The sequence below is a fragment of the Dendrobates tinctorius genome, unplaced genomic scaffold (genome assembly GCF_039654945.1).
Source record: "Dendrobates tinctorius isolate UK_male_01 unplaced genomic scaffold, ASM3965494v1 ptg000133l, whole genome shotgun sequence".
NCBI classification, from domain to species: Eukaryota; Metazoa; Chordata; class Amphibia; order Anura; family Dendrobatidae; genus Dendrobates; species Dendrobates tinctorius.
In genome coordinates, this window is record NW_027361801.1 from 26537142 (window position 1) to 26555162 (window position 18021).

The 18021-nt window shown below is 45.6% G+C and overlaps 1 protein-coding gene across 3 annotated transcripts in view; it reads right to left on the reverse strand.

The window, feature by feature from the left end:
* ATP11C (ATPase phospholipid transporting 11C (ATP11C blood group)) overlaps window positions 1-18021 on the reverse strand; it is a 213081-nt gene that overhangs the window by 96607 nt on the left and 98453 nt on the right. For all 3 annotated transcript variants that reach the window (XM_073543577.1, XM_073543576.1, XM_073543578.1), the window contains exons 8-13: window positions 14015-14062; window positions 12727-12791; window positions 10780-10861; window positions 1693-1843; window positions 890-1087; window positions 423-575 (exon numbers count right to left, since the gene is read on the reverse strand). In XM_073543577.1, the coding sequence (XP_073399678.1) occupies window positions 423-575; window positions 890-1087; window positions 1693-1843; window positions 10780-10861; window positions 12727-12791; window positions 14015-14062 (697 nt within the window). The remainder of the gene's footprint in view (window positions 1-422; window positions 576-889; window positions 1088-1692; window positions 1844-10779; window positions 10862-12726; window positions 12792-14014; window positions 14063-18021) is intronic.

Below are 18021 nucleotides of genomic sequence, written 5' to 3' on the forward strand. Positions count from 1 at the left end.
TTCGGAGAATCTCACTTCTGTATTTACACCCTGAAAATTCTGCTGAACGAGTGAGATTTCCAGATCATGTTCTAGGGTCATGTTGCCTTATTGTGCATCCATTATTACACATCAGTGGTGAATACAATTTACGAGACTGAATTTTTTTTTTGATTCAGATATTCTGTCTGTGTTAAGACCAGACCCATTGAATAAAATTAGTCCGATATACGATCATGTGAATTTTTGCCTGACAATCTTTTACATTAGTCCTAGAGACCTGTCTTATGGGAATACAACATAGGAGACATTTCTGAACCTGTATCAACAAGTCCCGGCCATGGGTTTAATGACCCAGCTTCCACTATTATAGATCTCTTGATGCCGCTGGTTTAGGGTCAATAACGCAAACGAACTGGTGTTATTATATAGAAGATCATTACCTGTGAAGCTTTTCCATATACTCCAGCAGGACCATCGGTTACAGAGTGCCCGTCCACAGCATCGCTGTACTTGTAGCCATCTATGCAGCATTCAATAAACTCCATTGAGTTTTCGGTGAGCGTGCCAGTCTTATCGGTGAACACATACTCCACCTACGGAAATGGAATGAGATCAGTAGTCTTGCTAATTGTATCGTTAGGGTACAAGCAGTAATATATATATATATATATATATATATATATATATATATATATATATATATATATATATATATATATATATATATATAGTCAGTGTGGGGTCCCTTACTTAGGGAAGAGATCTGCATAGCGACGATCATCTCCTGCACCAGCCATTTTGGATGGACTGCGTCACAAGATCGCTTTTATAAACTGGACACTCACTTTAATGAATGTGGAAGAGGAAAGATGAACCTTTTCTCCGCATTTTACAGCTTCTACCATACCTGCCCGAGCTCTTCATTCAGGTCGGAGGTGTTCACCAGCGCTCCCTCCTTTATTTCCTCGTCGTACATCTCTTTATCCCATGCAATGAAAAACGATCCCAAAAACTTTTGCATTTCCACAGTGACATACATAGACACAGGAATGATGAAGTTGAACAGAACCATGAAGGAAAGAAAATCTGTAAAAATCTTCAATATCTGTAAACAAGGAGAAAAAAATACATATTAACCAGCGCTGTATGGTGCCATGTCAAAATATCAAGACTTTCTGAAATTCTGAAACCACCTGCAAATAAGCCCCCAAGTGCCCGCTTTTCTTAATTTATAAATGTTACCCTTTTGTAAAACCTTATGAGTTTAGCACAAATAATAGATATATCCACAACATAAGGGCGCACACATCGTTAAATTATCCACGTCAACAAGTTGTTGTTTTAATTAATTATTAAATTTACTTTAAAATTCCTGATGTGTGACCTATGGAGCCAATGTTATGTGGGATGGGATTTTTCATAAGTTAAAAAAATAAAACGCGGACTTATGTGTACAGATGTACAAAATGCTTGTGATGTAGAAAGGAGCAGAACTATCCGTCTTGCGAATGGGTGGTCCTACAGGATTTGTATGGATCCTCATCACCAGGGATCAGAACAATCCTGGCAAACCACGGAAGTGCCCCCTAAATCAATACTGGTACACCAATGATGTGCCCCCCTCAATCCTGGGAAACCCGAGTGCCCCCTCAAATCCATAACTATCCAGACCGAGATGCCATTCGGTGCTAATACACTATAAAAGGATACCTTAAAAGACTCCTTTTCCTTGCGAGTTTTCTCGTTGTACCATGGCTCGTCGTTGGCAGGATTACTCTGCCATACGTATTTCAACGTGGTACAGATGGACGCTTTGGAGACCAGGATGAACAGATAAACTATTAAAAAGGCATTGATTGATCTACATTACAAGAAGAAAAGAGGATTATTTTAGATAACCACTAAGTATAAAATAGACAAGTAAAACAAGATCATGTAACCTTCTATGTGGAAGCAGCTGGACTAAGAGGTCCGGCTTTGAGACAGCATAGGATAACCCTAAACTCTGTTGGTCACATATTGTGCTGACATCTCTACACAAATAGGAAGAACAATTATTATTATTTATTTATATAGCACCATTGATTCCATGGTGCTGTAGATGAGAATGGGTTACATACAAATTACAGATATCACTAAACAAACTAACAATGACAGGCTGATAAAGAGGGGAGAGGACCCTGCCCTGGCGGGCTTCCACAGTTTCCTCCTGTGTCAAGAAAGAAGGAACTACAAAAATCCAATTCCTGAAATATGGGGGAGATACATTTCTTCTGACGTTTTAAAAAAAAGGAAAATTACAAAACAGGGAAGTTTGTGTACTCACCATAAAATCCTTTTCTCCAAGCCCCTTATTGGGGGACACAGGACCATGGGTGTTATGCTGCTGCCACTAGGAGACCGACACTAAGTAGACACAAAAAAGATAAGCTCCTCCTCTGCAGTATACACCTCTCACAGCCAAACCAGTACCGTGACAAAGCAGTAGGAAATCAAGAATGTTATATAAGAGTATCCAAGCGTCAAACCAAAGAACATACTCAAGCCGTTAGGCCAACCGGGTGGGTGCTATGTCCCCAATGAGTGGCTTGGAGAAAAGGATTTTACGCTGAGTACACAAAAAAACCCGTTTCTCCTTTGCCTAATTGGGGCGACACAGGACCATGGAACTTCCTAAAGCAGTCTGTCGGTGGGGAACCGAAAGGACAGACCATCCCTCACGCACCAGCTGCCTAGAGATGCGCTACCGCCACCTGCAAGATCCGTGTTCCCAGGCTCACATCTGCTGAAGCCTGAGCGTGAATGCTGTAATGTTTCAAGAAGGTGTGCAGACTAGACCAAGTCGCAGCCTTACAAACCTGTTCCACCAATGCCTGGTGCCAAATGGCCCAGGAGACCCTCACCGAATGAGTTGAGTGTGCTTTAATCCCCGCTGGGATAGGCTTGCCTCTGACAAGGTAAGACTCTTGCATAGCCGAACAAATGCACCTGGCTATTGTGGACTTAGAAGTGTCGAGTCCCTTCCTGTGACCCTCAGGAAGAACAAATAAGGTGTCCGTCTTCCGGAAAGATGCCATCCCTAAGATGTACCGTCTGAGAGCCCTCAACAGGTCCAGAGTGCGAAAAGCCCTCTCAAAACTGTACTGGTGTCGGGCAAAACGAGGACGGACAATGTCCTCGTTAAGGAAAGTGAAAGGAAGAGACCACCTTGGGCAAGAAGGACAGACGGCCTGAGAACCACCTTGTCTTGGTGAAACATTAGGAAAGGAGCTTGACAGGACAGGGCAGCTAACTCAGATACTTGCATGATTGATGTCACTGTGGCAAGAAAGATCACTTTCCATGAAAGGTGGGTTAGGGAGACATCCTGCAGCGGTTCAAAGGGAGACTCCTGTAGACCACCTATGACCAAATTAAGGTCCCAGGCATCCAACTGCAATCTATAGGGAGGTACCACATGGGAGTCCTGAATGAAAGTCTTCACCTACAGCTTGGAAGCTATCCTGCGCTGGAGCAAAACAGATAAGGCAGAAATCTGACCATTGAGAGAACTAAGCACTAGGCCTGAGTAGAGACCAGTCTGAAGGACCTCCAGAATGGATGGAATGGAGAAGGCGAGAGAAGAAACGCGGTCCCTGCACCATGCAAAAAAACGTTTTCCAGGTACGGTGATAGATGCGCACGGACGCATGTTTCAGAGAGCTAATCATGGTGGAAACCACTTGTTGGGAGACCCCAGCTTGGCTTAGGACCCAGGATTCAATGGCCATGCCGTTAAACAAGGGGCCCCCCCGAGTTCTGGTGACAAATCGGGTCCTGGAAGAGCAGATCTGGACGATTCTGTAGTTGCCAAGGAACTTCGACGACAAGATTCACCAACTCCGCGTACCACGCTCGGCATGGCCAGTCCGGTGCGACTAGGATCACTGGGATCCCTTCCACCTTGATGTTCCTGATGACCCTCGGGAGTAACAGAAGCAGGGGAAACACGTACGGAAGGCGGAATTGCCCCTACGTAAGGACCAGTGCATCCACCTCAATGGCCTCTGGATGCCGGGACAGAACTATGAACTCTGGCACCTTGGCATTTAGTCTTGATGCCATCAGGTCCACGTCCGGAGTCCCCCAGAGATGACAAATCAGTTGGAAGATCTTCGGATGAAGAGACCACTCCCCCGAAGTGAGACCCTGGCGGCTGAGGAAGTCTGCCTCCCAGCTTTCCACCCCAGTATGTGAACTGCCGAGATGACTGAATGGTTCATCTTTGCCCAGCAGAGAATGTGCTTCAACCTCACACATTGCTACCCTGCTACGGGCGCCACCTTATGGTTGATATATGCCACAGAAGTGGCGTTGTCTGATGGTATTTGGATGGGGTGATGGAACCGCCACAGGTTCAACCGAATCACCCGGATTTCCAGAATGTTGATCAGGAGAAGTGCCTCCCGAGGTGACCAACACCCCTGAGCAGCGTGACGTCAAAAGACAGCCCCCCAGCTGAGAAGACTCGCTTCGGTGGGGACCACCAGCCATTGAACCGAAAGGAAGGATTTCCCCTGGGTGAGGGAAGACCGCAAAGTCCACCACCTGAGGGCTTGCTTGACCTGCGGAGACAAGCGTCACAGCTGGTCATGAGAGAACGGGTTAAAGTCCCAGCCTGCTAAAAGCGTGTGCTGTAGAGGCTGAAGATGTAGCTGGGCAAAGGGAACAGCTTCCATTGCTGCCACCTTCTTGCCCAGGACCCCCATGCCAAATCGGATGGAGTGAGGACATGGGAGACAAAGTGCTCGGGTTCCCTGTTGAAAAGCTAAAACCTTGTCTCGAGGGAGAATCACGAACCCACGGGAGGTGTCCAGAGTCATTCCTAAAAAGGAAATCTGCTGGGATGGGACAGGAAAAGATTTGTTTATGTTTATTAGCCAGCCCAGGTGGAAATGTGTATCCAAAGTGATCCGGACGCACTCTGTGCAGGTTTAGAAAGACGGGCCCTTGACTAGGAGGTCATCTAAGAATGGCAAAACGACCACGCCCCGAGAGTGCAGAATGGACATGAGTGCCGCCCTGGCTTTTGTAAACACTCTGGGATCGGTGGCGAGGCCGAAGGGCAAAGCTGTAAACTGGAAATGTTCCACGTGGTCGGCAAAGTGCAGGAACCTTTGGTGAACGGGAAAAATCGGGATATGAAGGTAAGCATCCTGCATGTCGATGGATACTAGGAACTCCCCTTTTCCATCGAAGTGATGACAGAATGGAGGGACTCTATCTTGAAGTGCTGGACCTTGACAAACTTGTTGAAAAGCTTCAGGTCCAGAATGCGCAGCACCGTTCTGTCCTTCTTCGGAACCACAAACAAGTTTGAGTAGAACCCCTCAAACCTCTCATTTTCTGGGACCGAAAGAATGACTCCGTTTTGGCGTAGCGAATCGATGGCTCAGTCGAAAGGCTGTGCCTGCGGCCTCTGTTTTGGGGGGGCGAGAGGGGAAGAACCGTGCCAGAGGGCTGGAATAAAATTCTATTTTGTATCCGGAAGACACCAGGTCTCTGACGCATTTGTCGTGAATGACAGATAGCCAGGCATGACGAAACAGGAGTAGGCGACCGCCTACTCTGTTGGTATCGACCAGATAATGCCGTGCGTCATTGAGCCGAGAATCTATGGGACCTGGACTCCTTAGATCTAGTTTGCTTGGATCGACTCTTCCATGGCTGGTTGGTCTTATACGAAACCTGGGAACCCCTGCCCCCATAGGGAGAGCCCTCCGATCTGGAAGAGGTGGTCACAGTCGGCCGGCCAGAGTTGCTGCGAAAGGACCGGAAATGCGTTTGTTGCTGATGGCGAAAAGGTCGCCTAGTCTTCCGCTGGGGGAGAAATTTACTTTTCCCTCCTGTGGCATCAGAGATAAGCTGATCCTGCTTCTCTCCAAATAAATAACCACTCTGGTAAAGCAAAGACATAAGGAACTTTTTGGACAAAGAGTCCGCTCGCCATTCCCTGAGCCAAAGTGCCCATCTGATGGTGAAGGCATTAGAAGCTGCAAGTGCAGCACAGTTAGCTGCGTCCAGAGAAATGCGTACTAAGTAGTCCCTGGATTGGCCAGATCTGCTGCTTCCGGGGGAAGGTTACTGTCCTGAATGGCTTTGGTCAGGGTATCTGGCCAAGAGACCATAGCCTTAGCAACCCATGCCGCGACAAAGAAGAGAGAGAGTGCCGAGCCCGAGGCTTCAATAACTGAGTGGGCAAGATTTTCTATCTGCTGATCCGTGGGATCCTTAATCGAGGATCCATCTGGTAAGGACAGGAGGGTCTTGGTGGCCAAGTGAGATACAGGTGGATGATCTGGAGGGGATTCAGAACATTCCTTCTGCAGATCCGGTGAAAAAGGGTATCTCGCCTCCAGAGGCTTCTGACCTGTAATGCGTTTGTTCAGTCGCTCCCTATGCCGCCGAACTATGTCCTGAAACTCTGCTCCAGAGTGCCGGCGGCAGTGCCGGGTATTAAGTGACTCGTCCGAGTTTCTCGCATGTGTGATCCAGGCCTAAGACAGGCAGACGAATGCCCTGACCTGTGGAGGGATCTTGAAGGGAATCAATCGCTTTGGCTAGTGAAGCCATGGACTGTGACAGTGATAAAGCCCACTCGGGGGACTAGGTGCACTGGGTTCTGTAGCGGCGGAGGGCTCCTGAACGCATTTGGGATCACAGGCCTTGCAGAGTGGCGTACTCTGTCCCTGGGGCAATGCAGTCTTGCAGGTGGTACATGAGATGAAAAACACTGTTTTGTCAGCCTTCTTGGATGTCTTACAGAGTAACATGTTGTACCCTAGAAAGTCCCTGATTCTGCTGATAAGCCCCAATAGGGTTAGTGAGCCCTATAGACTACTGCAAAGAAGGGCCAATAAGTGTCGCAGCTCAGAGAACTCACCCAGGTCCTGTGGCACGGTGGGGATGTTGCTCCTGGTGTACTGCACTCCTCTGTGGTGAAGATATCTGGGAACTGCCGATGGAGCTGCGAGAGAAACTCACAGCGTGCAGTGGAAGCCGGCTGCACGTGTAGAGAGGCGGCAGATAGAAAAAAGATGGCCGCCGGGAACTATGACAGAGAGAATCTCACCGAGAGATTAGAGCCGCTGCCACCCATCGTAAACAAGGTGGAGCTTCCAAGTTGCAGCCTAGCATAGGCTGAAGCCGGGGCCTAAATTTCCGAGGCCGGTCTGACCGCGCACAGGAGGGAGAGAGTGCCGTGGGGAATGTCGCTTAAAGCATGCCTACAGGAGCCTTCCGCCAGGGTTGCTGACCCATTCCTAAGTGTCCCATGCCCACGCTTACCTGCAGTGTGCGTCCCGGTATGGAACCACTGCAGGAGAAGATGAAGTGCAGGAACTGGGCTGCTATGACAGGTCAGCTGCTGTGAACGGTGCAGAAACCCTCCATCTTAGGGGTTAACTCACCCAGGATGGACAGGGCCGATTGTCTGGCTGTAAGAAGCCTGGATGCAAAGGGGGGTACATGAAGGTGACACTCCATGTTCCCATCTGTTGTTTATGTGGGGAGAGCGGTGCCCTGAAGGGTCCAGTTGCCCTTAAAAAGATCTCAAGCACACCGTGGTGAACGATACAGGAGGGGGTACGTGGAGGCGACACCCCAAATTCCCGCCTGTTGTAGGATTGGGGAGAGCGGAGCCCTTAAAGGGAACCTGTCACCTGTTTTGGCCGCTATAATATGCGGCCACTGCCTTGCAGGGCTTATCTACAGCATTTTAGAATGCTGTAGATAAGTCCCGGTCCTAACTGAAAGAGAAGAAAAATAAGTTTTATTATACTCACTCGGGGGCGGTCCGGTCCGATGGGTGTCGCGGGTCCGGCGCCTCCCATCTTCTTGCGACACCACCCTCCTGTTCGCTTCCTTTCTCCGGGCCTCGCACTTCTGCGCAGGCGTACTTTTCTGCCCTGTTGAGAGCAGAGCAAAGTACTGCAGTGCGGGAAAGGTCAGAGAGGCCCAGCACCTGTGCGCTGTAGTACTTTGCTCTGCACTCAACAGGGCAGAGAAGTACGCCTATGCAGAAGTGCTGGGAGCGATGAAGCAAGCAGGAGGACTGCGTTGCAAGAAGATGGGAGGCGCCAGACCCGGACCTGCGACACCCATTGGACTGGACAACATCAGACCACTCTCCCGGGTGAGTATAATAAAACTCATTTTACATATCTTGCAGGTCGGACCAGAGGCTTATCTACAGCATTCTAGAATGCTGTAGATAAGCCCTGAAAGGCAGTGGCGGCATGTTATAGCAGCCAAAACTGGTGACAGGTGCACTTTAAGGGATCCGTCGTCCCCTTAAATCCTTGAAAAAAAATTTGGAAAAAATTTAAAATACAAAGTATAAAACTATAGATGTGTTCTGAACACATGTGCCTCCTACTGACACTAAGCTTGAACTGGCTCGACTGGAGCAAGCATGTGGGTGTATACTGCAGAGGAGGAGCTACTGTAATACTTTTATGCTTACTTAGTGTCAGCCTCCTAATGGCAGCAGCATAACACCCATGGTTCTGTGTCCGCCAATGAATCGAAGGAGAAAAAAGTTATTTCAATAACTATTCTGTTCACTGGACAACCCCTTCCAACTGTTTAAGAGTTCTCCTTTAACAAGTACTGTAAATAATTTGGGAATCCTTCTCTTTACATCTCGTTCCACAAGGACGCTGGGCTTTGTGCAGTTCCACACCTCTTGCTTGAAAATTCACAAGGGGATACAGGCTGCGCTTCTAAAGACCACCGATGGTCCTCCATGGGGACAGGAGCCAGATATAATATTCTTCAAAGGACTTAAGTTCCCTTTTTTCCGTTCCGTTAAGTTGCATTTTTGCGGAAGCGCTTAAAAAATGCTTTAAAAACGCATCCCCATGTAATCCTATGGGATTCCGCAGTTGCTGTGCCAATGCTGCAGATTTTTCCGCTGCGGAATCGCATAGCGGTAAAATCTGCAACATGTCCATTCTTACTGCGGAATCACGGCGATTCCGCTGCCATAGGATTGCATTGAAACGCTCACTTTACGCATGTGGCTATGCCCACCATGCGTAAAGTGAGCGATTCATGTGTGGATGGTACCCAGAGTCTGGAGAAGAGGAGACTGTCCTCCATGCCCTGGGTGCCATATCCCTGTAAAAAAATAGAATTGAAATAAAAAAATAGGCAGCATCAATAGTAAAAAGTTGGTCACACTTGTCAAACACTATGCTTGACAAGTGTGACCAACCTGTCAATCACTTCTCCAAGTGATGCTTCAAATTTCTTGGAAAAGCGCAAGCATTCTGCAAGCTAAAAACACTTGCATAACGCTTGTGTTTTACCCGCGGCAGGGAGTTGCGGAAATGCTGCGGACAATTCCGCAGCATTTCTGCAACGTGGGCACTTAGCCTTAAAGCGTTGATGGGTTGTCAGCAGGATTGTGCACAGTAACCTACAGTGTCAGGTCGGCACTGTTATACTGATTAAAATATCTTGGTGATGAAATCTTGTGGTTGTTGTTTAATCTTTACTGCCAGCTTTGAGTTAATGATATGATCGAGATCAGGGGCAGCCTGTGGTGATTAGATATACATAAGACCACCCACAGGCCGCCCCAGAGCACGACCATATCATTAACTCAAAACGGAAAATAAAGATTAAATAACAAACACAAGATTTCATCGCCAAGGTATCATTGTAATCAGTATAATGGCGCCGACCTGACACTGTCTGTACGTTACTGTGCACAATCCCACTGACAGGTCCCCTTTAAGGGAGTGTACCATCAGGAAATGGCTAGTTGTTTAAGTCAGGTTTTTGTGTTACATGGATCTTTAAAATAAAAATGGCAATGATTTTTTTTTCATGCTTCGATCTTTAATTTAAAAAAAAAAAAAATATATAATTGTAACCCTGCAATTTTCACACTGACCACTGGGGATTTTTTTGACTCAATTCCTGTCCTTTCAGCAATAGTTTACAGCAGGGTCATTATCAGCAAAGGCAGGGTTATAAGGACAAGTAACATCTCTACACACAGAATCCACCAATCACAGTGTGAAATTTCACACCTGCTCCCCCTGCATTACAATGACCCTTGCACACACTCAGTAGAAAGTTCAATTCAAAAGACAGGGTCGGGGTCTGAGCATTGAAAATTGCAAGTTTCTTTTTTATTATTAATACAGATTGTGACATGTAAAAAAGATAACATAAAACATTGCAAAAAAAAAATAAATACATTTAACACAAAAACCTGATTTAAGCAATAGATCATTTTCTGATAACACATTCCCTTTAAAGTTGGTGCAACATAAATACAGGGAAACTGAACACTTGATCATTTCTGAGGGGCTGCACCACCGGACCCAGATTGCTCTCAAGGACAGGTCTCTGGAGTGTTTGTTATATACAGTAAGGTTCCCACTTCTCTATTCATCATCCATAGGACTGATGGAAAAAGAGTGCGGTGTTCGGTCCCAAGGATATGTGATAACTTGCATTTATGATGGACGTTCCTGACAGCTTGCATGCTTAGCACACTACTACTTATCCTTACTACTTGTCCTTGAGCTAATAAACAAGACAGAGGGAAATCCTTTAATTAGAAGTCTCCCGGAAGATTATATTGAGATGTCTGAAAAGAGAAAAAACCTTATCCCGGTCAGCGTTCACAGGAAATGCACAGGACAGCTTATCTGAGCAGATAGAAGGCCGGCGTCAGCAGCCGACACGGGAACATATTCTATAAAGTGCGCCAACGTGTCCCTCATACGGAAGCACACTCACTTCTCCACCGCCGAGCGCTTCTGGGACTTTCCTTGGTAGTTTAAAGCCATTTTGGTCTCCATGCCAGTGTACACTGCGACACCTGAAGAACATAAAAGGCACGAGACTGAACATAGGCCAAAATGCTGCAGAGCACAGATAAGAGGGCATTAACGCCGGGCGATTCTCCGACGCCTCCAGTACCAGCAGAGAACATATAAACCGTGCAGGGTGTGTTCCCAAGGGCAGCGTTAACTAAAATACATAATTACTTTGGTGTGACGGCTACAACGTTTTATTTTCTTCAGTTCTGATTTTCAGATTTCATTGCTTCTTGCAGTGATTGGGCTACAGAGGAAACGCCACCCAAAACATCTGTGGTGGCTCTGTCACCATTTCTTCATTTGACATCTTTAAAGGGGTATTCCCAAGATTGGAAGTTATCCGCCTTCTATGGGATAGAGGATAACTTCTAGTGATGAGCGAACGTGCTCGTATAAGGTGTGTTATCTGAGCACGATCGTGTGCTAAACTATGGCGCTCGAAAAATATGTTCACTTCCCTGCAGCTGCATGTCTTGTGGCTGTTTGACAGCCGCCACAAATACAGGAAATGCCTGTTTACTAGGCAATCCCCTGTCTAGAAGCTGCAAATCATGCAGCTGCAGGGCCTCAAACATATTATCCAAGCACGTCCAAGATGCTCGGATAACACCTTATCAGAGCACGTTCACTTATAACTTCTAGATCTCCTAGGGTCCGACCCCTGAACCACCATCAACCTGGGGACAGGGGATTTGTGTACCGACTCTTCATTCGTTCTTATGGAGTGCCGACATTCTTTCGACTGCAGCGCTTGGCTATCTTTGTCAGGCCCATCATGAATGAGTGGATCGGCAGAGCACATGTTCACCACCACTCTATTCACATGGGGATCGTTAGAGCTCCGGTTCTGAGGATCACTGGGTCCCAGTGAGCAGACCCCCAGCATTCGGAAAGTTATCCCCTATCACACTGATAGGGCACAACTTCCCCATTAAAGGTCCATCACACTCACAGGTGACCCATCACTTTGCCTGGCTCCTTATGGTGAGGATTCATCCATTGTAACCACTATAGCCTCTGAACGGCTGTAGGGGTACACATGAGACGAAGAGGTGCGATGAATGCAGCAGAGGTGATCAAGGGTTGAGGGGTTTTCTCTCCTTTTCTGGGACTTTATGAATTGGCAGATGTTGGGGCAGACTAGCGGGTAATCCGATAAAATCCTCAAAAAAATAAAAAAGGGGGGGGCTTTATTGTATGTTTTGACAGGGAAAGTTCTGCAATAAAACTGCATTTTTTTCGGAAACTGACATACTTGTGATGAAAAATATACCTGTACCACAGGGCAATTTCTGCATAGAAAATAGACACCACCGATCATCTTTGTGCTTTGGTGGCAGAAAATTGTAACCAATGAACAGAGCTGCAGCTTTATAGTGTAGCAGCCGCTGCTCAGTACTGCAGATCAGCTCCTATTGTATGAAAAGCTCTTATTCTATAGAAGTGGAGCTGTTCTACAGTACCCAGTAGTGCACCTCACAGCGCTGGTCAAAGTTTACATCCAGCCCCTGCCAGGACATATCACAGATGATTGCTGGAGACACAGGTTGCAAGACCCCATCAATCCGGTATTGATGATCGATCATCTGGACAATCCATTCAAGTCTTTTTTATTATATACATATAAAATATATATATATATATATATATATATATATATATATATATATATATATATATATATATATATATATATATATATTTTGTGTCCAATAATTCATTTGTATAAGCGGCACCTGGCTGAATTTGGGGAACATTTGAGTATAGTCTTCTCAGTAGGAAATATACTCTTGGGTGTAACTAATGCACTAATAAAACTCTCATTTTTGAGCAACCAGAATAGGCGAAAATTCTTTACACTTACCATAAATTCTCTTTGTATTTTTTAACGTAGCTCCTTTCAGCAGCAAATTTTCAGGTCCCAAAGATCTAAATAAATTGAAATAACAGCATGGTATTACGGAAAGGACAACAGTGAGTTACTGAAGTGACGGCACCATCTTCTAGGAAATTTAAAGGGGCCTTCCCATGATATCCATAAATGTCAACGACATGAGGCACCTGAGGCATACCCCTTCAGAACTATCACCTACTTAACATGAGGTAGTTATGTAGTTTCCATAAAATCACAGTTTATAACGTGAAACACAGCACACCGGAGAGGGGCGTCTGACCGGACCTATCAGAGGACTGACTGACATGGAAGACTGACTACTGCAAACAAACACTAGATTGACAAGAAAGGCTAGGGTCACATTTGAGGTCGACTCCGCAGCGTATCGTTCGCAACCGCAAACGCATGCAAAAACGCATGCATGCATTTGTGGTTGCGGACTATAGGCAAGTGCTATTTTCCCAACGAATTATCGAATTTACAGAAGCCACGCCCAATGGGCGTGTCTTATGTAAATTCTTGTGTACGCAAACGCAAAGCGTACGCATGTCGTTGTGCACGCTTGCGTTTCCATAGCCAGTAATGCATTTTTTTAATGCACGTCATCCGCATGCGGATGACTGCAGATATTTGATGCAGCAAAAAAATGCAACAAGATGCGTTCGGCGTGCCTCGCCGCATAACGCAAGACGCAACCGTACGCAAACGCACCCTAACGCATACAAACGCATGTCCCTGCCTACCCCATGTTAAGGACAGTCATGCAGAACGCATGTGGATGTATGCGCATCAAACGCAGCGGGGACTAAACCACAAATGTGAACCTAGCCTAAGTGGCATCCCACTGATACTATGTTTTCTCCAATTTGTGGGGCGGCATAAAACCGCTGACATATCCCCTTTTAGTGCTTTAAAAGTACAGTCTTGAACTGCCAGTTATGTCATCAGCATCACGAAAGGGGGGACCACATACAGTCCACGTCATTCGAGACCAGCAAGAGATTAGGCAGCGCATTAGGTGGGCACTGTGGGCTTAGTAGGAAAGTTAAGTTTTGTGGGTTTTTTTTTTTTTTTTTAATTATTTCTTACCACTGCCCAGCTTTTCTAAAAAAAAAAAAAAAAAAAAAAGAAAGAAAGCAAAGTATAACCCATATAAGAAATCAAATTGATCCCTCAGTCAACAAGGAGTTAACATCACCGCTATAATAATCATATGACAACCTCCAGAAAAGAAGCCTGGCCACATAATGCATTGTACCTCGCTTTGACTTCCTGATTAGTGTGGATGTTCATCCGACCAACAAACCTGAAAAAGAAAACAAACAAAAAAAGATTAAAGCTCAATCCATTAATACACTAACACTTTTTTTTTGTCTAGTTTGCTGTGGCTTTTTTTTTATCCATTTTCTCATTTGTGCCTAATTGCTCTTTTAATAAGGTGTTTTCATAAATTGTGCCTTTTAAAAACTTTTTCCCTGCAAATGCGCTCCCAAATCAGTCATCCTCTTCCCCAAGAGTGATTTTATTTTATGCAGGTCTGAAATTTTTGAGCAAATTTTGTGACCTTTTTGAGCAAAAAATAAGGTAAGAGGCAAAACTAAAGAAGCACTTTTGATTTTACGGAAATAATAATAATCTTTATTTTTATATAGCGCTAACATATTCCGCAGCGCTTTACAGTTTGCACACATTATCATTACTGTCCCTGATGGGGCTCACAATCTAAATTTTCTATCAGTATGTCTTTGGAATGTGGGAGGAAACCGGAGTACCCGGAGGAAACCCACGCAAACACGGGGGGAACATACAAACTCCTTGCAGATGTTGTCTTTGGTGGGATTCGAACCCAGGACCCCAGCACTGCAAAGCTGCAGTGCTATCCACTGACCACTGTGCTATCCACTGACCACTGTGCTGCCCGTGCATGCACTACGCGCGTCATTTTAAAAAATTGGGTTAATTTCATAAGGCTCTGAGAAGCTGTCAGATCAAGGCAGTCGGACTGGGACTTGTACCTAAAGACAAGTTTCAGAAAAGCATGTGGCCCATTTTTCTGCACCAGTTTTCTTGGTGGAGCAATCTAAGCGGCGCCAAGACTTTTGCTGTAAGATGCCCTTATCCTTGCATCACGCCTCCGGTCTATAACGCCACTTATTACTGGCTTATTCCCCTTGTTACAGGACGTGCATGTCACTCTTCATCCGTCCGGACTGTGCCGTTCTGACGTCACTTAGATCAACAATAACACTCTCGATATGACTGCCATCTGACTCACTGCTACTGTATCTCTGCAAATCCAAACCCAGCGTATCGGACCAGAGCACACACCCAACGCTGCGCTCTGGATAATCACAGACAATACGCGCTGATTTGTTTGCAGGCAGCTCTGGTATTATAGAGGACGAGGCTTGTAGTAAAACTGTGATTGGGACCTCGTAGAAACAATTCATCTGTTTGGGAAGTAGAGATTTCCCCAGAAGCAAAGCCTGGAAACCATGTACTTGAAACCGTCAGAAAATCAGAAGATTGTGTAATTAAAAGTCCACGAAACTGTGTAATTGAATGCTCTAGTTATTTTAATTAAGACAGGATTCTTAATTAAACGCTTTAAGACACAGTATTGTAATTTCTTGGGGAAAAAAAAATCTTGATGACTAAGGATTCAGCATTGAGATGGGAACCAGGGCACCAACCAAAATCCTACAAATCTAGGTTATGAAAGATTTCACATAGGAGATCTAGGGGATTTTGGAAAATTTGTTCAGCTTTCTGAACTTGTATTTACACTCAATATTGCATCACATTACGGCTTGTCCTTCTTGGTGTTGACATTTCAAAGTGAGGACATAGCAGGTGTTGCCAAGTTCTGAAAATGACGACATTTCAAGGAACCCAGCTCCAATCTTCGACAAGTGGAAGGGGTATAATAGCCAGGTGATAAGCAAATTTGTTTTTAGCGACATGAAAACAAAAAAAATAGTATCAAATTTTGGGGATGATTGTGTGCTGCTTCCTGTCCGTCGACTTGCCAGTCATCACCACTTGTCACAAACTTAAGGGCCCTTTACACATAGTGATATCGCTAGCAATATCACTAAAGCGTCACGGATTTTGTGACGCAGCAGCGATATCGCTACATGTGATACTTACCTCTGACCGGCTCCCCTGCTGGCTATCGCTCATCACGCGAGATCATCCACGTCCATTTCTCGTCGGCTGCTTGCTGCTGGTGCCGACGAGCGACGCGTGGACGCGGGCGGGAGGATGTCATCATCGCCGTGTCTGAAAGGTAAGTAATGACCGCTGCTGCGTCGCAGCATCGCTGTGAGATCTGCCTGTGTGGCAACTCACTAGCGACCATTTAGCGATGCACCAGCGATCCTGACTGGGTCATATCGTGGTCGGGATCGCTGGTGCATCACTAAATGTTAAGGGGGCTTTAGAGACCTTGGTTTATCACTCCGGCAGATCGCAAAATGTGCATGAAGAGATGTTAGCACCTCTCAACTTTGACTGTCCCATTAGTTGGGAGAACAAAGTGGAATGAATGAAAGAGGTGCACAGAGGTGAGCGCCTGCACAGATGGATCATCAGATTAGAAGAATGGTGAGACATGAACCATTCTGTACTGCAAGTGAAATTAGATGTTACACATCAAGGCTAAGGCAATCAAGAATGCACTGGAGGCTGGAATGGAGGTCTATCCAACGTTTGACTTGTACGCAATTACAGCCTGAGATTGATCTGGAAAGACCTTCACTGGTGATATTCCCCTGACTATGGTGTTGTGTAACAATGTATCATAGACTAAGGGTCCCGTTACACATAGAGATGCTCCAGCGATCCCGACAATGATACGACCTGGTAAGGATCGCTGGTACGTCGCTACATGGTCGCTAGTAAGCTGTCAAACAGGCGGATCTACTCAACGACGCAGCAACGATCCGGCGATCCGTGTAACGACCTCAGTAATCGTTGGTACCTTGTCACACAGCAGCTATTCTGATGACACAGACCCCGATAGGAGTGCTTCAGCGTTGCCTTTTCCACGTTCCTCTGCTCCGATTGGTGGGCACTACTGCACTATCACTACACAGTTTGCTTCTGAGTCGCTAGTGCACTATTTATTCATGGATCCACAGTCACTGACACGGGGACACGCGATTATAATAACTGTACATGTTAAATGTTATGACTGCATATAATTGATAGCTGACCTATAAAAGGAAACGCTACATAGATCTTAATGTGAGACCACCAATCGGAGCTGAGGGGGCGTTGAAAAGACAAAGCAAAATCACGCCTGCGTCCCTGAGTTCCGAGTCGCCAATGAGGGCGCTCGTCGTTATGGCGCCAAACACAGCGATGCATGCTGGCCAGCGGGACACCAACGATCAAAAAATGGCCTAGGACATTCGAGCACAATCGGCGATATCGCAGCGGGGGCCGGTTGCCGCTATGTGTCACACGTAGCGAGATCGCTGGCGAGGTCACTATTGCGTCACAAAACCTGTGACGTTTCAGCGATCTCGCTATGTGTGAAGTACCCTTAAATCTTCCCTCCAGGTGCACTAACAGTGTTACATTGATTTCGTCATGGAACCAGTGGTAAAACCATTTCTCCAAAGTGGCTCAGGAGACGTTTTTCAACATAACCATGCCAGGACATTTCCCGTGCTACTGACAGCAGCCAGAGCGGTTTAAGCCCGAAAAAAAGTTTATGACTCTGCAGATTATTTATTCTAAAGATCTGCAAATTGTGGTTATGTGAATTTGTTTACACATACAGTCATATGTAAAAGTTTGGGCGCCCCTATTAATGTTAAACTTTTTCCTTTATAACAATTTTGGTTTTTGCAACAGCTATTTCAGTTTCATATATCTAATAACTGATGGACTCAGTTATATTTCTGGATTCAAATGAGGTTTATTGTACTAACAGAAAATGTGCAATCTGCATTTAAACAAAATATGTACTGTTCGATAGTGTTTTACACAGATCTCCCGCTATAATTTCAGTCATAAATGATTTATAGTATCATTGTGGATTATCTATTGTATCTACTACTGTTCATCGATTTCTCCAGTTCCCACCGGTCCGTGCACGCAACACAATTGCAAGTTACTGCAGATGGTTGGGCTTCGAGTACCCTGTAGTATATAAGCGCTTATTTGTTGCTAAACTGGTTAGTGTTTGCTGCTATTTTATTATTCTTATTGTTATTGTTTATTTATATAGTGCCATTTTTTTCCACAATGCTAATT